The 22,828-nt window shown below is 41.0% G+C and overlaps 1 protein-coding gene across 7 annotated transcripts in view; it reads left to right on the top strand.

The window, feature by feature from the left end:
* Positions 1-22,828, top strand: part of Tnrc6a (trinucleotide repeat containing adaptor 6A) — an 85,526-nt gene that overhangs the window by 39,248 nt on the left and 23,450 nt on the right. For 5 of the 7 annotated variants that reach the window (XM_070004307.1, XM_070004308.1, XM_070004306.1 and 2 more), the window contains 2 exons: positions 8,535-8,915; positions 19,205-21,784. In XM_070004307.1, coding sequence (XP_069860408.1) covers positions 8,535-8,915; positions 19,205-21,784 — 2,961 coding nt within the window. The remainder of the gene's footprint in view (positions 1-8,534; positions 8,916-19,204; positions 21,785-22,828) is intronic. The other 2 variants (XM_070004312.1, XM_070004311.1) reach the window with 1 other exon arrangement.

Genomic DNA, 22,828 nt, shown 5'->3' with positions numbered 1-22,828 from the left:
GGATAGGAATAATGTAAATTCTTCAGCTATTAGGGTATGGAATTTGATATTTTAGGTGGTAATGACCAAAGAAGATTTGACTGGTTTGTATTTAAATGCTTCTAGTAAACTTGCAGGTAGTCAAAGTTAAGTTCACTTACTATGATTTTCTGTAGTAAATTGATAAAAACAGTGTCTTTACACATTTAAAGTTTGGTATGTTTAGAACTGGATATTATGTTGTTATTTTCTTGATTTTCCACTTGAATATGAAAATTTCTATGTATTTTGAACATTCATAGCCTTTATTTTTGGAGTGCTTTTAGATTTGAGTTTTTACATAAGAAATATTAGAAAGCTGATTGAATGCTGATGGCTCAAGCCTATAATCCTAGCTACTTAGAAGGCTAAGATCTGAGGGTCTGGTTCAAAACCAGCCCAGGCAGGAAAGTCCATGAGACTCTTATCTCTAATTAAGTATCTTTGGCTGCTTTCAGTATCTTTTGGCTTTGTTTTGTTTTATTTTTAAATTTCTCAACCCATTCAATTTTGTCCATCTGTTTAAACTGAAATAATGAGTTGGATCACAGCAAAAATAAAATCTGCTTACGAGTATGTGCTTTCTTTACTAGCTGACTAACTCTTTAAAAAAAAACACAGAGACACACACACACACGCACGCGCGCGCACGCTGGGAATATGGCTTAGCGGTAGAGTGCTTGCCTATCATGCATGAAATTCCAGGTTCGATTCCTCAGTACCACAAAAACATGAAAAAGCCGGAAGTGGCACTGTTGTACAAGTGGTAGAACACTAGCCTTGAGCAAAAGAAGCCCCAGGACAAGACAGCTAGATGGGTAGGGTTTTGTTTTTTGTGGGTTTTTTGTTTTTGTTTTTGTTTTTGCTGGGCATCAGTGTCTCACACCTGTAATCCTGTCTACCCAGGAGGCTAAAATCTGATGATCACGGTTTGAACTTAGACTGGGCAGGGAAGTCCATGAGACTCTTACCTCCAGTTAACCACTGAAAGGACAGAAGAAGTGATAGCTTAAGTGGTAGAGCTCCAGCCTTGAGCAAAAAAGTTCAGGGACAGTGCCCTGGCATAATCCCCCAGTGAGGTGCCAGGGACTCATGCCAATTATCTAGACACTCTAAAGGCTGAGATCTAGAGCATAGTGGTTTAAGATCATCACAGGCTGGTTCCTTCTACAAAATAGCCAACAAAAAATCAGGACTAGAGGTGTGGCTCAAGTGGCAAAAGTGCCAGCCTAGCAAGCCAAGAAAAAACAAATTTCTGGCTTTAGAGACAGGTTAATATTAGAGCCAAGTAAAGGATTTTTCTGTATTCTCATATTGACTGTATATTGTTTTCTATATTCTTGGCTGGCTCTAGGTTTGCTTTAGGCACAGATTTATTAAAAATTACTGATTTATCTTTTTTTGTTTATAAGTAAATAAAAGTACTGATTTATTTAGTGGCATACTAATGAATTAGCATTATAATCCCCTGTCTCTTTTCTCCCTCTTCTTTATTGGCTCCTAATTCTACATCTTGAAAGTTATACTCTGGACTGGGAATATGGCTTAGTGGTAGAGTGCATGCATGAAGCCTAGTGTTCAGTTCCTTTGTACCACATGAACATAAAAAGCTAGGAATGATGCTGTGGCTCAAGTGGTAGAGTGCTAGCGTTTAGCAAAAGAAGCTCAGGGACAGTGTCCAGGCTCTATGACTGGCAAAAAGGCTATACTCCATAATACCTACCTCAGTATCATTCTCCATTGTTCTGTGCTTTAGGTCATCTCATGTATGCTGCAGTTCTTGAATTGTTGACTTGAGGCGTTATGGTGTTTGGTACTAAGAGTGCCAGTGGGAAAGGAAAGAGAAAGAAGAAGCCAGCACTTTGACCACATCCATTGCAGTATTAAGAGATTTGTAATGCCTAGCACTGGTGGCTCACGAGTGTAATCCTAGCTACTCAAGAGGGTGGGCAGGAACTTCCATGAGACTCTTATCTCCAATTAACCACCAGAAAACCAGAAGCATTATGGCTCAAATGGTAGAGCACTAGCTTTGAGCTGAAGAGCACGGGGACAGCGCGCAGGCCCACCCACAACTGATAAAAAGAGAAAGAAGGAGGAGGAGGAGAGGGAGTGGGAGTTGGGGAAGAAAGAGATTTTTTTAAGAGTTTCAGTGAACAAGGACAAATTGTTGCTCATTAAATATTTTTATGATCAATTGACTCTTGTTTCCTAGTGAATATGGATAGAAAGATTCACACACACAAAAGGTGCCAGGGTGTTTTGGGCAAAAGGGAAAGTTTGAAAGACCATGAAACCCTTTTGAAGAACTACAAGTGCTGCAGTGGAAGAGAAGAAAAATTTAGAAAATTTAGAAAAATTTTAAGAGAGGTCATGATGAGTTTAGATTAAGTCTAAAAAGGGATTTTATGACACAGATAATTTAGGGCAGGTAGAGGATAGATAATAGAGGTGTCAAAGTGAGTGAGGCAGGGATCTGGAGACCTATTAGGTCTCAGAAAAATTTGAGAAGTACCTAAAGTACAGTAATTCAGAAATTCAAAGATTCCTTTGAAACTTTTGGGCTTGTTGATTGACTGGTTCTATCTAGAAGGATTGGATGGATGGAAGGTCCTACATAGATAAGCCACTAATTAAGGCCATCAACACCTTTCTGTCTTTCTAGCTTGACTTACTCTTTGGGCATCCTCTTCTGCTACTTTAGGCTATAATTTGGGTCTTTCCATTTTTTTCTCATCCTATAATTCTTATGACTTTTTCTGTGTATGTGTTAAATCTGTATTTCTAGTCCAAATGTGTTTCCTCTAACAGTACTGGGGTTTAAACTCAGGGCTTCTTGCTTGCTAATACTCAGCCACTTGAGCCTTGCATGTAGACATATTTTATGTAGGTTTTTTAAACCAAGAACCATATATCCATTTGCATGAATATCTCAGGAATTGTATGTATTAGTCAGGAGGCTGAGATCTGAGGATTGCTGTTGGGAAACTAGCCTGGGCAGGAATGTCTGAGAGACTCTTATCTTCAGTTTACCAGCTGAAAACTGAAAGTGGAGCTCTGACTCAAATTGGTAGAGTGCTAACCTTGAACAAAAAACTTAGGGATAGCACTCAGGGCCTGAGTTCAAGCCCCACCACGACAAAAAAGACCAAAAAAAAATTCTCTTAAGTTCCATGAGGTCAGACCATTTTTGTACTCACAAGAAGACTCAGAATTTGACAACAAACTGGATGGCAAAGCATGTGTAAAAATCTTACCTGCTTTTGTCAGGCCAGATTGTAGAAAAGATTTTTTAAAAATGTAAAACTATGTAAAACGTTCCATACATACTTCACACTAATTTTGTTTGGGTTAAGGTGGGGGGGGGCTCTATGCCAGCATGTGATGCTTTTTTTTTAATTAATATTTTTAAATGTATCTTTAAGCTTCTAATATGATATCTATAGATATAACTCAATGTAAACACAGCTGTTTGGAACTTCTAATTTTTAAGAATATAAAGGAGTCTGAAACAGAAATGTTTGAGAATTGCTGTTTTTAGTAACAAACCTAACAGCATCCAAACTGTGCACTCTTACATATTTTCCAAACTTGATTTTCATCTAGATTGCAGGACCCAAACCTAAAAATCATCTGTCACTCCTTTCTTAGATGATAGCAATAATCACTGTAATTTATTGCCCTGAACTGTGCTAGGTGCTGTTCTTAGTTATATACATCAACTGTCTTGTTAACACCTCCCAACAGCTCTATGGGCTGTAAGTATTTTACAGGAAAGAAATAGAGGCACAGAATAATTAAAATGCCGTGGTCACACAGCTACTAAATCATAGAACTAATGTCCAGTTTAGCCCCTTTGAACTTGTGGTGTTTTGTTCTGAAATGCAATAGTTTATTTTTTTGTGGTGACACATGTGTGTAACATACACTGCTTTTTCCCTGTGTCTGTGTTTGTAAACACCTGCCTGACCTGCTTATCTGTGTAAAGTCATCTGGGCATGATCCTTTATAGAGGGATAAATCTTGGAGGACTTTTTCAATACCTTATACCGTTCTACAGGGTCTTCTATTTTTCTATGTCTGTTTGGTAAAGTATATTTTATAGGCAGAGACTGGAAAACTGTAGCCCATAGGACAAATATGGCCCACAGTCTGCTTTAGATAGGAAAGTTTGTTGGAATATAGTAATAGCCATCTCTTTACCTATTGTCTATTGTTGTTCTTGTGTTACAATGACAGAGTTGGGTAGTTATGACAGGTGTATGCCTTATAATGCCTACCTGCCCCTTTATAGAAACATGTTAGCTGGCTTTTCTGTTTTATTGGTATAGATTATTCATGTTTTCTTGTCTTTCCAGAATGTCTGCATTTGAAACGATACTTCCCTTTTTCATTCCTAGTACCATGTATACCTCTTGGCTTTGTTCCCAAATTTTGGAATTCCTAAAATTTTATTTGACTTGTTGATAATGTTATATTGTTATTCTATCTTTTACTCAGCAACAAACATGTGAAGATGATATTTCTAAAAAATAGAAAACAACATAGTAGTGTTGATGAATGAAACTATTTTGTCTTATGGGTGCCTTCATGAAGTTTTGTGTGTGTGTGTGTATTTGTGTTAGTTAGCCTAATAAATTTCCTGCCTTTTTCAATGTCATTGTTGATATCATTCTTTCCTAGCTTTTCAAAGTAGTTGTAGAGCACAGGCGGCTCATGCCTATAATCCTAGTTATACTGAGGAGGCTGGCATCTGAGGATCGTGGTTCAAAGCCAGCCTAGACAGGAAAGTCTGTGAGATTCTTATCTCCGATTAATCACAGAAAAGGCCAGAAGTGGTGCTATGGCTCAAGTTGTAGAGCCCCTTGAGCAAAAGGAGCTCAGGGACTGCACCCAGGCTCAAGAATTCAAGCCCCAGGACCTATAAAGTAAAAAAAGACAGGAATACCTTAGTTTTAGAGAATCATTTCTTATTTTTCCCATTTTCATTGAAAAAAATACGTTAATCAGTTTTATTGGTTAAATAACCATACCTCTGCCCACCTTTTCCCCCCTAGTAGTAAGTACTGAACCAAGGGCCTCATGCATGCTTGAGAAGCACTCTGTCACTTGAGTTATACCACAATCTGGGCTTACTTTTGAAGTCATTGATTTTCTGATTCTTCTTTTTTGTTTCCTTTAGTGGGTTTTTTTTTTAATTCTTGAGTTGCATGTTTTATAGGAAGTAACTGTTAGAAGTGATTATGCCTTGAGTTTTTCTTTGAGCATCCTTTGAGCTATATAGTGTTTCACTATTTTTTAAAAAATCCTGCATTTTGGGCCTTTAAGGCATATTTACTAGTTTTTATCATTTAAACTGGCACTGCATTGCAGTTCAGAATTTCGTATCTATACATTTTTGCCCCCCTTTTTTTATGTTATATGGTATGTGTGTATGTGAATTTTTACTTGTGTGTCCTTTTTTTTTTTTTTTTTTTTGATCAGTCATGGGGCTTGAACTCTGGGCCTGGGCGCTGTCCCTCAGCTCTTCACCTCAAGGCTAGCGCTCTACCACTTGAGCTACAGCACCACCTCCGGCCTTTTCTGGTTATGTCGTACTGAGGATTCAAACCCAGGGCTTCATGCATTCTAGGCAAGCACTCTGCCACTAAGCCATATTCCCAGCCCTGCTTCTTCTCATTTAATTTTGGGGGTTCTTAATACATGTTTTTGTCAGGCATTCGCATCATTGACATGTAAGTTGTCCTCTTTGAATATATAAAGAGCATCTCTATTGCTTTCTTATTTAAAAAACACTTTGAAAAGGGGCTGGGAAGGTGACTCAGTGGTAGAGTGCTTGCCTGGCATGCATGAGGCCCTGGGTTCAATTCCTCAGCACCACATAAGCAGAGAAAAAAAGCCAGAAGTGGTGCTGTGGCTCAAGTGGTAGAGCGCTAGCCTTGAGCTGAAGAGCTGAGGGACAGTGCCCAGGCCCAGAGGTCAGGTCCCATGACCCAACAAAAAAAACCAAACCAAAACAAAAACCACTTTGAGTATACAATTGACACAGATTTTTAAGAGTACTCCATTTTTTTCAATACTAGATTTCTTAGTGCAGCAGCTGACTCTTACCTCCCTAAACTTACCTTCAGTTTTCAGATATCATGCTGAGTCCAGTACATGCAGGGAAAGCTGAATTTCAGTTTTTATATCCTTTATAATCTAATATATTTTTATCTTTAGAGGCACTTTAAAAAATATCCTAGTACCTTTATCTGAAATGGGGGTGTTTTTTGTTTTTGTTTTGTTTTGGTGCAGGTCCAGGGGCCTGAACTTAGAGCCTGGGTGCTGTGCCTGAGATTTTATTTAATTTATTTTTTTGCTTAAGGCAAGGGCACTACTACTTGAACCTTAGCTCCACTTTGGGTTTTTGGTGGTTAATTGGAGATAAGTCTCAAGGACTTTCTTACCTGGGGCTGCCTTTGAACTGAGATCCTCAGATATCAGCCTTCTCAGTAGCTAGATTACAGGTGTGAGCTGCCAGTGCCCTGCTGCTTTTAAAAACACAGTGCCCTGCTGCTTTTAAAAGCACAAGGCACTGTGTTTTTAATAGCTAGTATTTTTGCTTACTATTTTGTGAGATAAAGCAGAGGAATACACAGTATTGTTGCATGCTGGGAAATAAGGTACATATATAAGTAAAATAAGGTACATACATAAATTAGTTAAACCTAGACAGCAATGGCTGAAATTATTAAGAGGCATGTGTCCAAGCCTAGAGAATAATAGAAAGGATTCCAAGAATGTATTTCTTACCAAAATCCTCAGAGTGTATTTCATATGTACAATTGTATGTATGTAATTTATATGTATATATAGTTTGTATGATTTTCACATGGAAAAAAAAAAGAGGCCAAAAAGTGTAGCAAAGCATTAGTGACTAACACCTATAATCCTAGCTACTTGTAAGGCTAAGATCTGAGGGTCCTGGTTCAGAGCCAGTCCAGACAGGAAAGTCCATGACACTTTATCTCCATTTAACTACCAAAAGCCAGAAGTGGAACTAGCTCAAGTGGTAGAGTGCTAGCCTTGAGCACAAAAGCTGAAGGACTGTACCCCTGCCCTGAGTCCAGCCCCAGTACTGGCATACACACACATACAGAAGTATTGGTGTGATGTAGACTAAATCTACTTGCTGTTCAGGAAAAAGAAAAATCGGGAGTTAAGATTGTTAAAGGAAGTATGGCTCTACAGCTGAGGATGTAGGAGAAAGATGAACGAATGTTCTAATAGCCCAGATGACCAAGCCTGTAATCACATTCATTGTAGGCTTTTATAAATATTTCTTTCATTTAGGCCACAACAGCAACTTCTAGTTACTGAGTGGCTTCATTATGCTGACTATTGAAGAGAAAGGACAGAATACTCAGGTGCTGAGGGTGGGCTGTTTGTCTTGCAGCACTGGAGCTCTTTAACTAGTAATAGTGAGTTTAATGTATTTGATAGATTAGTAGAGTCTGTAAGGAGACATCAGAATGTCACAGGAATAAGAAACTAGATGGTATTGTGTCAGTAGCCACTACTTACATGGCCTTCCTTTCTGAGTTTATTTTTTCTTTTTTGATGCCAGTTCTGGTGCTTGAACCCCGGGTCTTGGTACTGTCCCTGATCTTTTGTTTTCAAGGCAAGCATTCCACCACTTAAACCACAGTTTCACTTACAGCTTTTCTGGTAGTTAATTGGAGATAAGAATCTGAAGGGCTTTTCTGCCCAAGCTGGCTTTGAACCACGATCTTAAGATCTCAGCCTCCTGAGTAGCTAGTATAACAGGAGTGAGCCACCAGTGCACAGCAACTTTGTCTTTTTATAAGGAAACGAGCAGGTTGTCTTCTGTCCTTGTTCTTGCCATCCAAAGATTTAGAGTAAGAACCAAACTTGGTCTATCCCAGTTCTTGGGATCCTCAGTTTGAAGCCGCCCTTGCCTATATAGCCATTTTCAGGCCAAGTTGGGCCTACATATAAGAAAAGAAGGGAAGTAGAATGAAAACAATCACCAGAGAATAGAGGACTTTTAAAAAAGTACTTATTTTTGTGGTGGTACTAGGGTTTGAACTTGGGGGCCCTGGGCTTGTCAGGCAGGCATATTACCCCTAAGCTATGCCTCTAGCCTTGTAGATTTTTTAATGGATAAAATTGATTGACCATAGTTGTTCTTTTAGTTATTGTGAGTTCCATAGTTACGTTATATGAGAGCTAGTCTCTCTGGTCAGAGATTGTGAGCATGAGTTGTCATCCTAGTCAAGGAAGGTCAAGAGTCTGTCTGTTCACAGTGGGTAGTTAGTAAAAGTTAAGTTTGGTTTTTGGCAGAGATGTCTCCTGTAGGGGAAAGCTTGAGCCTGAGAATAAGGATATTTCAGATCTTAGCTTCTGTTCTGGTAACGATTGTTGTTTGTAGAGCCTTTGAATTTAGATGGCTTACTATGAAGGTACACTTTACTGGCTAATCTTTTCCACCCCTTTTCTTTTGTTGGGATTAGTGCCAGAACAGATAAAGCCCAGTGTAAGCCAGCCTCAGCCTGCCAACTCTAATAACGGCACTTCCACAGCAACCAGCACTAATAATAATGCCAAGCGAGCCACAGCCAACCATCAACAGCAGCCGCAACAGCAGCCACAGCAGCAGCCTCAGCAGCAGCCACAGCAGCTACAGGCCTTGCCTCGGTATCCTCGTGAAGTACCTCCACGATTTCGCCACCAGGAACAGAAACAGCTTCTAAAAAGGGGTCAGCATTTTCCTGTCATAGCAGCAAACCTGGGATCTGCTGTTAAGGTGTTAAACAACCAGTCAGAAAGCAGTGCTGTAACAAATCAACAGCCGCAAAATAACGGAGAGGTGCAGAACAGCAAAAACCAGTCAGGTGAGACTGAAGGCATTTCTTACAAGACTCATAGTTCAGCATCATTAGCACTGGAGCAAGTTTTTGGTAATGTATTTGTATTTGGCAGGGTCTAGAGTATAACACTCCTGTTAGGGAAGTTTTGAGTGGAGAGTCTTAAAGTGTTTCTATAAGTTACCTGCCCACCCTGCTTTTAAAGTAAGCATTATTTGTTTTCCCCTTAGGTTCTGTCCATTTTGATAAGGAATGTGCAGATAAAATTGATTCACATCCCATGCCCTACCATGTGCTGCATACATAATTAAACACACTATGGCATTTAGTCCTTAATAGCCCAATTAGAGTAGTGGTTTTTTTTTGTTTTTTTTGTTTTTTTGTGTTTGTTTTTGTTTTGGATCTGGTCATGGGGTCTGAACTCTGGGCCTGGGCACTGTCCCTCAGCTCTTTAGCTCTAGGCTAGCGCTCTACCACTTGAGCCACAGCGCCATTTCCGGCTTTTTTCTACTTATGTGGTGCCAGGCAAGCACTCTACCACTGAGCCAACTTCCCAGTCCCTGGAGTAGTTTTTATCTATACTTTAACTTCCCAGTTAAAGTTATTTGTTTTCTACCTCTGTGCTCTTCTATGTAACAAGAGCTACTCTGTACTTTACAGTGGTATGTACGTTATTATGGTATTTCACAGCTAATAAGTAGCGAACTATGGACTCACATAATAATCTGTCTGACTCCAAATTGTGCTTGTAAACATGTTATGCTTTGGCAACATTCTGGGTATGACAGGTAAGGAGACAGAGGATTCAATGTGAGTTTCTAGCATGGGTATTTAGAACAACATGTTTTTGATGGAAAGTGCGGAAATTTAAGTTACCAAACTTAGTTAAGACTACTGCCTACTCTTCTAGCCCCTGGTTGACCTGAATGAAATTGACCAGGAAATTTAACTCATTGACCATCTTTATTAATCTTTAGTTTGGATAGAGTTCACAGCAACCCTGTGAGGTTAATGTGAGGACTAAATTAAATGACATTTTAAGGCAACTAACAGTGCCTCATGTTTAGATGTTGAATGAATTACTTGCTCTTTAACATTTTAGAAAAGTCTGCACTTTTCAAAAGACTTGGTTTAGACATTGGCTCTAATGACAAGAAATAGACAGTTTGTAGTTTGAATTTTATTTGGGAAGCCAGGTTAGAAAAAATAAGATTGATTGTCAGCATAAGAAATCCATAGTTAAAGCTGGTCGCTGGTGGCTCATGCCTATAATCCTGGCTACTCAGGAGGCTAAGATCTGAGGATTGCAGTTCAAAGCCAGCTGGGACAAGAAAGTCTGTGAGATTCTTATATCTAATTAACCACCAAAAAGCTAGAAGTGAAGCTGTAGCTCAAGTGGTAGAGCACTAATTTTGAGCAGAGACTCTCAGGTCTTCAGTTCAAGTCCCATGACCCACAAAAAAAACAAGAAAAGAAAAGAAAAATCCATAGTTAAGACTTTGGTAGAGATTATTTACACAACAAATGCTGGCCAGCCTGCTGGTGAGTTCTGTAAGATGGTATGTATGATTATTAAGCAAACATCAAGATGGGGTAGTATGTTTATAAGATGGTCAATTTAAGAAGTTTGGGGGGGAAAAAAAGAGCTAAGCTGCTTTGAATGAAAATGAGTATAAGAATCTTGTTTTTCAAAAGTGAAGTGGAGCCTGGCACTAGTGGTTCACACCTGTAATCATAGTTACACTGGAGGCTGAGATCTGAGGATTGCAGAAAAGTCTATGAAATTCTTGTCTCCAGAAAACCAGAAGTGGTGCTGTGGCTCAAAGTGCTTGCTAGAGCACTATCCTTGAGCAAAAGAGCTCAGGAACGACGCCCAGGCCCTGAGTTCAAGCCCCATGACTGACTGACAAAAAAAAAAAAAAAGTAAATGTGGGTACAAAGAACTGAAAGTTTAACAGAGGATCAATCAGACCAGAAGAAGGCACAGGGATGGGCACAGGAAGACACCTGCTAAATGTCTGAGGAGGAAAAACATTCTGCTGTCTAAAAGAACTTTATGAGGGTCTACTGGGTTAGTGCAAGAGGCTGTGACAGTCTTAAGCTAAGAATGGTGATATAGTGACTGGTCTTTGTGGAGTGCATTTGCTGTGACCCACACATGCTATCAGCACACTTTGTCTCACTTCATAAACCAGGCAGGCAGAGTCCCCTGCACTTTCCAGAGGAGGAAGCAGCCCAGTACCCAATGAAGACTGACGACTGGATTGGGTAAACAGCAGGCGCAACAGACTAGAGACACAAAGTCTGACAACTACCACTGCTAGTTTAGAGTCATGGGAATCTGATTGTAACCATTTTCACTTAATGTCTACTTGAATTTGGCCTTTTTGAACAAAGGTGGATTGTGGAGTATATTTGGCATGAATGAGGTTCATGTACAGTGCAGGATAAAAGGAAGTATGTTAGATAATGCCTCTGTTTGCCAGCTGTAGAATCTGCTTCTCACTTGCTCGGTGTAGTCAGAAAGTAGGGGACAGGACCAGGATGAGATGAGTTATTTTATAAATGAAAAGTCAGATGCTGACAGCAGGTAAGTGAAGTAAATAGTGGAAAGCAGTGACAGGACCTGTGGTGAATGCTATGTGCCCTCCCTAAGTACCTTCACATGGTCATTTTTGTTAGCACCCATGCTAGTCAAACCAGACAACCCTTCAACCAAGCTTTGGCCTTCACTTCATAGCTACAACATTGGTCGATGGCTTTAATTGAGGTGACCTCTTGCAGTTGACTTTGTTGGAGCCCTAATAGATTGTGCTGCCACCCCAGTAACTCCAAATGAGGACACCTGACCATGGAATGAAGGACTTAAGAGGGACTGATATTTTCAGTTATGTTATTAGGGGCCAAACTGACTTTTTATCCATCCAACATGATTTATTCAGAAAAACAAAATGGCTCTTACAGTGAGTATTTCCACCCACCTCCAGTGGTCCCATCTTGACTTCATATCTAACTTACTGTTTCTCTTTTTCTTGTATATGTGTACACAGAAACATGCATATATGTGCACACATATGTTCATTATGAAAGTGGCAGCCAACATTTCACCCAGGTGGTGCCTCAAGATAGTCTTATACACAAGCCTGGTACCATTATCAACCTTAAGAAAAGGGGAGTTAGCACCAATCTAACAGTGTCATCTGATAGTCATGTTCATCAAAAAATACACTAACACTGTCCACTCTTCTGACTCTTGCTTTGGTCTTCTCAGGGTAGTATACATCTTGTAATTGGTGTACATCTTTTAACTTCTGTTTCTGGCATTGTACGTTCTCTTTATCTAGGAACATCCTCGAGTCTCTACTCTCCTTCGAAAAACTCCTTTAACCTCTATATACTCTTGAGGCTCCTACAGAATTTCTATCCTTGTGTTCTTTTCAGAGTTCTTGGAGGGGAGAGGGGAGTATGCTTACAATCTGTTGTGCATCACCTTAGTGTTATGTAACCCTGAACAGCTCCTGTTCACTTGATCAAAAACATTAGTCTTTATTTTTACTGAAATCAGATCTAGACTCTAAAAATACAAAAATGTATAGTTAAAAGAATATAGCCTTTTCTCTACCATGCTTCATTGTCTTAAACCATGTTCTGTGCATTGTGGTTGGTTTTGCCTAGAACACAGGTGGGCTGGTAGCTTCTATCCTGTTCTGTTGGAAGACTACCAACCATACTCTCTGTTTGTGCTTCTTAAGCTATATCACACAGTTGACAACTGGCTGCAGATCTGCAAGTACATGTGTTAACTGAAACTTAACAGAGTTTGTTGATGCTGGACCACAGGCTAAAATCCATGAAAGAGACATCTTGAATTTTCTCTTACTGAAGAAATATTTGAAATTTTGCAGCTGAAGTTCTCTCATATTACTGGAAACATTGTAAAACCCAAGCATTAATCCAAAGCTTTCTCGCTAGTGAGATTTCAAGTCATTAGGGCAGAAAGTAGATATTAAACTTGTTTGACCAGTACGTGCTATATATTTTATAAGAACACATGCATTTCCGTTATTCTAAGTTCTTCCTGAACACGCTGGTTCTTTGTTAGTTACTTGAGTTGTAAGCAGTATTTGCTGCCCCCACATTGTTAAATACTGTCCTTTCTGAGGTGCTGCTTGAGCTGTTGTCCCTGATTGCCTTTGAGGACTGTGTTAGTAGGATACTGTGCTTACAGCTTTATGTGATACATAGAACAGTGCTGGGCTTCTGATTTCTCCTTAAGATGTTGCTGTGTGTTGATTCTGTAGATCATTTAGGACAGTGAGTTTGAACTTCCTTGTGTGAAAGGAAAATACATTTTTCCTCCTTCAGTTATAGTAGTGTCTGTTCTTCTAGTGTCATTTTTTTTCTTTCTAAAACTACAATCTTTTTATTACTAAAAATGCTTGTGACTCATCCTGGATATAAAAGAGCCTTTTCATCTCAGTTTTGTTGAAAGTAGCACATGTTCCATATTTTAAATGGAATTTTAGCTAATAATTACTGATGGTACTGCTCCTTATTTTCCTGTCATACATAGGAAGACATACCAAAAGGCAAATTTAGAGCACCACGGCCATCTCCAAATCAGGTCATGGCCAGAATTTGAGACATTTTTTTTTTTTTTTAACTAACATTAAAGGTGATAGAACACACTTGCAGAACATATTCTAGCGTTTGCTTTTTTATTCTGACATTAAAATGTTCACTTTAAGTAGCCAGGAACCAATGGCTCATGCCTATAATCCTCGCTACTCAGGAGGATGAGATCTTGATCATGGTTTGAAGCCAGCCCAGGCAGGAAAATTCGTGAATCAAATTCGTGAATCTCTTACGTCCAATTAAGCACCCAAAACCCCTAGAACTGGAGCTGTGTCTTAAATGGTATAGTGTCATCCTTGAGCACAGAGCTCAGGGACAACTAGCTCTTAAGTTCAAGTCTGAGGGTCAGCACCAAACAGTAGTCAAATGTTGTTTCTTCTATGGCTTTTTTTTTTTTTGGGTTGTTCATGGAGCTTGAACTCTGGGCCTGAGCCCTGTGTCCCTCAGCTCTTCAGCTCAAGGCTAGCACTCTATCACTTGAGCTCTAATGCCACTTCTGGTTTTCTCTTGTGGTTTATTGGAGGTAAGAGGTTCACAGACTTTCTTGCTCGGGCTGGCTTTGAACTGTGATCCTCAGATCTCAACCTCCTGAGTAGCTAGGATTATAGGCATGAGTCGCCTGTGCCCGGCTTTTCTATGGTTTTTTATGTATAAAAAGTATTAATGACTTCATAGTTTCAACTTGTAATGTTTTAATTATTTGGTGTTATTTTTGATATATTGCCTCTTTTAGAAACATTTTTTTCCAGGAATGAAGATCCTTTTTCCAGCGCCTAAGAACTTCACCTGAAACTCACTTACTTTATAAAAAGTGGCATGGCATGCAGTAAATGGTTACATCTTTATGACTATAAGTGCTAACTTTGGACACGCCTTTGTCACATATTGGCTGTGTGCTAGGCTGTGTTTTCTGGCCTGTGTGCTCTCAGCACAGTACTGTCTCATTGGTGCATGCTAATGGTGATCATTCCCCCCCTAAACTCTTCTTTAGGAGAAGTATTCTCTCATTTATTAACCATAAATTTTAAAAGATCACTTTATTTTTTGGTTTGTATTTTGGGGTTTGAACTTAGGGCCTTATGCTTACTAGGCAAGCATTCTACCTCTTGAACCACTTCTCCTGCCCTAAATTTACTTTTAATTCCATTATAGACTGTGGTTAACAGTTTGTTTTGTTGAAATATACTTGGGTAATTTATTCCTAAACTTCTGTACTTAATCAGCTTGTCTTCTATGGGCTACAATAAAATTCAATCATACAAGACTTGATTGTTTTTTGTTAGCTTTAATTCCAAGTGATTTTGTATTTCTTGGTGATTAGGCTGTTTTTTCCACTACGGTTATTTCTGCTTATTGGAGAATGACTGTTTCTATTTGTTGATTTTTTTTTTTTTTCTCTTCTCTCCATTTTGTTTAACTCTCAATTTTGGATCCTATTTTTACCAAATAGTGCTTCCAGTAGAGTTGAATACTAGTGTTAATGAAAGTGCTTTTGCCTTTTTTCCCCTTTGTCTAGGAATTGATTATTTTACTGTTAAATTAAAATTCTTAGGACCAGTTATTTTCAACCTGTGTAGTTTGTTTTTAGTGCTCAACCTTACTTCTTACTCCGGCTATAGGGAAGTAACACCCAGGTAAAGACTGATAGCAGAAACACTTCTGCATTGTCTAGTAGAACAGTAGTAAAGACTGAACTGTTGTAGATTTGAAGGACAACATATGGATTTGGAATTGGTAGTGTTTTGGATTTTCTTACACGGGGAGTTAGGTAGAGGTTAGGTCTTTGATTTAGGAAAGAAGTTTCTTGTTGGGAGAGGAGTCTGGGGAGTGTAAGTTGAGTAGTTGACATTCTGTTTGAAATGTCAAAGTGAAGATTGTAAATAAGCAATTTGTTTTATGAGTGCTGTTTATCTTCCTCTTGACAGAGGCTGGTAGAATGATGATCCATGTTTGGGAGGCAAGACTGAAAATGGTGATAACCATGAGCATATTAATTGGTGATAATGCCCTTTGTTTATTAAGTCATGAAGACTGGATAAAGTGCAAAGCACTTTCACTTCTTAGTTGTTTAACCCTCATAACAAATGATTTTGGTACAGTTCCTATCTCTGCTTTCCAGATGAGGGACGTAAGGCACAAAACAGGTTGAGGATTATGCCTGTGATCACATAGCTAGTCAATGATAGTTGTCTGAATACAAAGCTGCTTGAAAGAGTACCCTCTTTGGGGCAGGGAGGGGTAGGAATCTTCATGGTTACAGGCTTGGTTCTGTTCAGAAGTTCTCAGAAGTCCACTGACCTTTTGACTTGGAAACTTGTTTTTCAGCATCTGGTATGAGCAATTGCTTAGGACTTGGTCTGTACTTGGAGAGCCCAGTGATTGGTGCTTAGCAAAAGGCAAGTGAGGCCTATCTGGTTGGCCTCAAAGATACCTCCATGAGTGTTCTCCATGCCCTAACAGTTATGCCAAAAGATACCCACTTAGCACACTGAATAGATGGAGAATGTATTTAGGAATTCACTGTGACTCAAAAACAATTTATTTATTTATTTTATTTTTTTTGTCAGTTGTGGGGCTTGAACTCTGGGCTTGGGCACTGTCCCTGAGCTCTTCAGCTCAAGGCTAGTGCTCTACCACTTGGGCCACAGCACTACTTCTGGTTTTCTGGTGGTTAATTGGAGATAAGAATCTCAGGGACTTTTCCTTCCTGGGCTGGTTTTGAACCTCGATACTCATATCTCAGCCTCCTGAGTAGCGTGAGCCACCAGCACCCAGCTTCAAAAACAATTTTTTGTCTTCATCCTGTACTTTTGAATGTTAGGTATTTTTCTCCTTGGAATCAAATGGCACCTAAGTACAGTGAATGAGAAAATGGGGGTCAGAAACCAGGTATTGGCAGTTTTCTATTTTCATTTGTATGTAAATTTTAAAATGTGGGGATAGAAAGCATTAGCACAGTGAAAATAGAGTAATTTCTGTGGAAGACTTAACTTGCTGACAGCAGTGAGCTAAATGCCCTACAAAAGATAACCTTGCTGACAGAACCAGATTCTGTGCATCTCCAGCGCATGGGAGACAGACAGGAAGATTGCAAGTTTGAGGCCAGTAATTAAAAGACCCATGTCTCATAAATTCCAAGGGTTAGAGCATAGCAAGGGTAGAGTACTTGCATTGCACAAGGCCCTGGATTTGATCCCCAAGACCATATTTTTTATTTATTTGTTTTTTGGTGAGTCCTGGGGCTTGAACTCTGGGCTTGGGTGCTGTCCCTGAGCTCTTCAGCTCAAGGCTAGTGCTCTACCACTTGAACCACAGCACCACTTCCAGTTTTCTTGTAGTTTATTGGAGATAAGAGTCACGCAGACTTTTCCTGCTTGGGCTGGCTTTGAATCACCTCAAATCATGATCCTCAGTTCTCAGCCTCCCGAGAAGATTATAGGCATGAGCCACCAGTGCCCTGCATGACCTTGTTTATCAGATCTGGGTCTGGTAAACTTTCAGGTGTCTGTCTAGAGTTCCGGACCTCTTGCTTTATGGAAGATTCTGACAAGTCTCACTTGGTTTCTCTCTTGTTTTCCACAAGTTAACTTCTGTATCTTGATTTTCTCATCTGAAGAGCAAAGGTAATGCCCTTGCTGTAGGGTTGTTTGCAAAGACTCGGGGCTAAAAGCAAACACTGGGTCATGATGCTAATGCATGTGTTGGTATACAGATTTATTTGTACTTGGTGAGACTGATTTTCTGGTGCCTTCTAATTCATAAGAAGACCTGCTTATGGACATTGCAAGTCAACACACTTGATTGACAGCTTAACAACATGACTCTGTACATACCTGGTCTCTCTAGTCCCTTTCCTGCCACTCTTTCTAGCTCATTGTCTTTTTATTTCCTAACAAATGTGCTTTGAGAGAAAGTGATACAAGCTGAATCCGTATTTTTTTTTTGGGGGGGGGGGTCCGGTCATGGGGCCTGAACTCTGGGCCTGGGCGCTGCCCCTCAGCTCTTCAGCTCAAGGCTAGCGCTCTACCACTTGAGCCACAGCGCCACTTCTGGCTTTTTCTTTTTGCTTATGTGGTGCTGAGGAATCGAACCCAGGGCCTCAGGCATGCAAGGCAAGCGCTCTACCACTGAGACACCTTCTCAGCCCTGAATCAGAATTTTTTTGTGTGTTAGCAAAGCACCCTAGCAGTGTCTTCCATTTATTTCCTAATCCTGCCTGTAATCCCTAGAGGTTCATTTGTTATGTCTGGGACATGACTTGAGCGTATGTTTTGTTTTTGTTTTGTTTTGTTTTTTGTTGGTCGTGGGGCCTGAACTCTGGGCCTGGGCGGTGTCCCTGAGCTCTTCAGCTCAAGGCTAGTGCTCTATTACTTGAGCGCCACAGCGCCACTTCCAGCTTTTTCTGCTTATATGGTGCTGAGGAATTGAACCCAGGGCCTCATGCATACAGGGCAAGCACTCTATCACTTAGCCTACCTTCCCAGCCTGAGCATATGTTTTTTAAAGCAGTACATGTGATTCTGCTGCTTTCTTTTAACAGGGAGCTAAAAATATAAGTAGCCCTCAAAATAGTATAAATGCAAACATGCAGGTTAATATCTTTGAGGAGTTTCTCCCTCCTATGTCCTTGGAGCAAGAGAGCATAAAGACTTAGGGCAGCTGTCAGAAAGCAGTAGCTGACCCTGTCTGTGGTATACTAACAGGATGATAACTTAAGATTATGGGACTCTGTAACTGGTCAATTCTGATCTTTAACCTCAGCAACTGAGGTGGTTGTTTTTTTTGTCGGTGGTGGGGCTTGAACTCTGGGCTTGGGTACTCTTCCTGTGCTCTTCAGCTCAAGGCAAGTGCTCTACTGCTTGAGCCACAGTGCCACTTCCGGTTTTCTAGTGGTTTATTAGAGATAAGAGTCTCAAGGATTTCACTGCCCCAGCTGGGTTTGAACCGAGATTCTCAGATCTTGGCCTCCTGAGTAACTAGGATTACAGGCGTGAACCACCGGCGCCTGGCTTTGTTTTTGTTTTTAACTATACTTGGTCCTTAATTTTTTTTTTCAGTTTTCTCTTAATCAACATGTTTATAAGAACAAATTGGGAAATTTTTATGAGAGTCAGAATATTCTTGCTTGTGTGCAGCACTTTATTTGAGTATAGGCACTGACAAAATGGAAAGGACTTTGGAATTCCTACAGACTTGCTAAAGAATTGTGTGGACAAGTATTTTAGGAAACAGGACAGAAAAATTATCCTAAAATATGCTTACCACACTTCACCCAGTCTGAACTTCTTCCTTATCTTTACCTATCTACATTCCTCCTGGCCTGGGTGGTTCTGTTACCTACATCACTACTACCCAGTCCTCTCAGATCTGAAATCCTTGTGTTTGCTGGCATGTTAACTATTTACCCAGCCAGTATTTGTTGAGGGACTCTGTATGTTCCAGACTGTGTTGAAGGGTCTTAGAATTAACATCAGCAAACTTGTGCCTATGAAATGAATGGATATGGAAGAAATGGCGGGATGATGACCCAGGGCCTTTGTAACCATGCTGCCTGTGCCATGTCTTCCTCAAGTCAAGGAACCACATGCATTTCTAATATAGTCATCATTTTTTGAGCCTACTTAGTGTCATTTTGAAATGACTAACACTTTATAAATAGTTGTGCTTCTCCTTTATTCTAGATATAAATCACAATACTTCAGGATCCCATTATGAAAATACCCAGCAGGGACCTGTGTCTTCTACCAGTGACTGTAGCACAAACTGTAAGAATGCTGTTGTAAACGACTTGTTGGACAAAGAAGCATGGCCCTCAGCCCCTGGCAGTGATCCAGAGTCGGCTTCAGAATGTATGGATGCTGATTCTGCCTCCAGTTCTGAATCAGAGAGAAACATTACTATCATGGCTTCAGGGAGCACAGGAGGTGAAAAAGATAGCCTTCGGAACAGCACTGGACTTGGCTCCCAAAACAAGTTTGTGGTTGGCAACAGCAATAATGTGGGCCACGGAGGCAGTACCGGGCCGTGGGGCTTTCCCCACGCAGCCATTGCAAGCACATGTCAGGTCTCTGTGGATGCTCCTGAAAGCAAACCAGAAAGTAGCAACAATAGAATGAACGCTTGGGGCACTGCAAGTTCTTCATCAAATGGAGGGTTAAATCCAAGCACTTTGAATTCAGCTAGCAACCATGGTGCCTGGCCAGTATTAGAAAACAATGGACTTGCCCTAAAAGGGCCTGTAGGGAGTGGTAGTTCTGGCATCACTATCCAGTGCAGTACCCTTGGCCAGATGCCTAACAATCAGAGTATTAACTCTAAAGTGAGTGGTTCTTCTACTCATGGTACCTGGGGAAGCCTTCAGGAAACTTGTGAATCTGAAGTCAGTGGTACACAGAAGGTTTCATTCAGTGGTCAACCTCAAAATATTACCACTGAAATGACTGGACCAAATAACACTACTAACTTTATGACCTCTAGTTTACCAAACTCCGGATCAGTACAGAATACTGAACTGCCTAGTAGTAATGCAGGGGCCTGGCGTGTGAGCACAATGAATCATCCTCAGATACAGGCTCCATCGGTTATGAATGGCACTTCTCTTTCTCATCTTAGCAATGGAGAGTCAAAAAGTGGAGGCTCTTACGGTACTACGTGGGGTGCGTATGGTTCTAATTACTCTGGAGACAAATGTTCAGGCCCCAACGGCCAAGCTAATGGTGACACTGTGAATGCAACTCTAATGCAGCCTGGCGTGAATGGGCCTCTGGGCACTAACTTTCAAGTTAACACAAATAAAGGAAGCAGTGTGTGGGAGGCTGGAGCGGCGAGTACTCCGAGTACATCATGGGGAAGTGGAAACGGGGTGAACTCCGGAGGAAGCCGAAGAGGATGGGGAACCACTGCACAAAACACTGGCACGAACATAGCCAGCATCGAGTGGAACAAACTGCCTAGCAATCCACATTCCAACGACAGTGCAAATGGCAACAGTAAAAAGTTTACAAACGGATGGAAATCTACTGAGGAAGAGGATCAGGGTTCTGCCACATCTCAGACAAATGAGCAAAGCAGTGTGTGGGCCAAAGCCGGAGGCACGGTGGAGAGCGATGGTAGTACAGAAAGCACTGGACGCCTCGAGGAGAAAGGAACTGGGGAAAGTCAGAGTAGAGATAGAAGGAAAATTGACCAGCACACATTACTCCAAAGCATTGTAAACAGAACTGACTTAGATCCACGTGTCCTATCCAACTCTGGTTGGGGACAGACTCCTATTAAGCAGAATACTGCCTGGGATACCGAAGCATCACCTAGAGGGGAAAGAAAGGCGGACAACGGGACAGAGGCCTGGGGAAGCTCTGCAACACAGACTTTTAACTCAGGGGCATGTATAGAGAAGACTAGCCCTAATAGTAATGATACCTCATCTGTACCGGGGTGGGGCGATCCCAAACCTGCCCTGAGGTGGGGAGATTCCAAAGGCTCAAACTGCCAGGGGGGGTGGGAAGATGACTCTGCTGCTACAGGAATGATCAAGAGCAATCAGTGGGGAAATTGCAAAGAAGAGAAGTCCACGTGGAATGATTCGCAAAAGAACAAGCAGGGGTGGGGTGATGGACAAAAATCAAACCAAGGTTGGCCTGTTTCTGCCAGTGATAACTGGGGAGAAACGAGGAGTAACCATTGGGGTGAGGCCAATAAGAAGTCCAGCTCAGGAGGTAGTGACAGTGACAGGTCTGTTTCTGGTTGGAATGAACTTGGTAAAACTAGTTCTTTTACTTGGGGGAATAACATAAACCCAAATAATTCATCAGGATGGGATGAATCCTCTAAACCTAACCCTTCCCAGGGATGGGGAGACCCTCCAAAGTCTAATCAGTCTCTAGGTTGGGGAGATTCGTCAAAGCCAGTCAGCCCTCCAGACTGGAACAAACAACAAGACATTGTTGGATCTTGGGGAATCCCATCAGCCACGGGCAAACCACCTGGGACAGGCTGGTTGGGGGGACCTATACCAGCCCCAACAAAAGAAGAAGAGCCCACAGGCTGGGAGGAACCATCTCCAGAGTCGATTCGACGCAAAATGGAGATTGATGATGGAACTTCCGCTTGGGGAGATCCAAGCAAGTACAACTACAAAAATGTGAACATGTGGAACCGAAACGTCCCAAATGGCAGCAGCCGTTCAGACCAGCAAGCACAGGTACATCAGCTGCTACCATCTGCAAGTGCCATCTCAAACAAGGAGACGAGCAGTGGCTCTGGTAAGCTTTCACTTTATGGAGTCGGTCCAGTGGTCTTAGAAAGTACTTGACAGTATGCTGGAAGTGAGCTTTGTGTCAGCTTGCTGTTGGTCTTTTGCTTAACAGAGTACATGAATGAGGACGCAAAGGCCTTTCTGTGCTGATCAAAGAAAGCTTGAAGAAATTCTGTGGGTCATGCACACCCATGTACTGGAGCACTATCTTTGGCAATTTCATTGGTGAATCCAGTATACTCCATTTTCTGTTAGGAATGCAACAGACAGGGAGAAATTGGAAAGTGGTTGTCAAGTGGGAATACTGTACTTTTCCCTCAGTTGTTCTAAGTCAAACCTTAATTTTCAGGTATTATAATTTCACTAAAATACCCCACAATAAAGCCAGTGTCTAGCCGGGCGCTGGTGGCTCACGCCTATAATCAGGAGGCTGAGATCTGAGAATCACGATTCAGTGCCAGCCCGGGCAGGAAAGTCCATGAGACTCTTACCTCCAATAAATCACTAGGAAACCGGTAGTGGCATGGTGGCTCAAGTGGTAGAGCGCTCACCTTGAGTTGAACAGCTCAGGGACAGCTCTCATGCCCAAAGTTCAAGTCCTGTGACAGACAAAAGAAAAAAAAAGCCAGTGTCTAAGTACGGTGTGTGCTCCAACCACTTAGTGCTGTTTGATCTTAGGCATGAAGTCCATGTCAACACAGACAGTTGACAATATCCTTCTAGTATATATCCCTTATTCCCTCTCCTATAATGAACTAATTCCTTGTGCAAATTATCTTGACAATAGCACCATTAAATGTGATTGGCATGCACTCTGTTAGTGGAGTTTTGTTGAATGATTGTCTCATTGGACATAGGGGTAGGGATATTTTCATTGTATTAATTAGTTTTAATTCTTAGAAGGAACAGTTATGTACCTGAGGGAGGGAAAGCATCACTATTCATTTCTTGTAAACAGAATGTTTACATGTTTAAGACATAGGTTTTCTTTCTTTTTCTTTCTTTTTTTTTTTTTTTTGTTGGTCATGGGGCCTGAACTCTGGGCCTGGGC

This window comes from Dipodomys merriami, unplaced genomic scaffold (assembly GCF_024711535.1).
Source record: "Dipodomys merriami isolate MVZ:Mamm:240054 unplaced genomic scaffold, mDipMer1.0.p SCAF_62, whole genome shotgun sequence".
In the NCBI taxonomy this organism is placed as follows: Eukaryota; Metazoa; Chordata; class Mammalia; order Rodentia; family Heteromyidae; genus Dipodomys; species Dipodomys merriami.
This window is presented reverse-complemented; position numbering and strand designations above follow the sequence as displayed.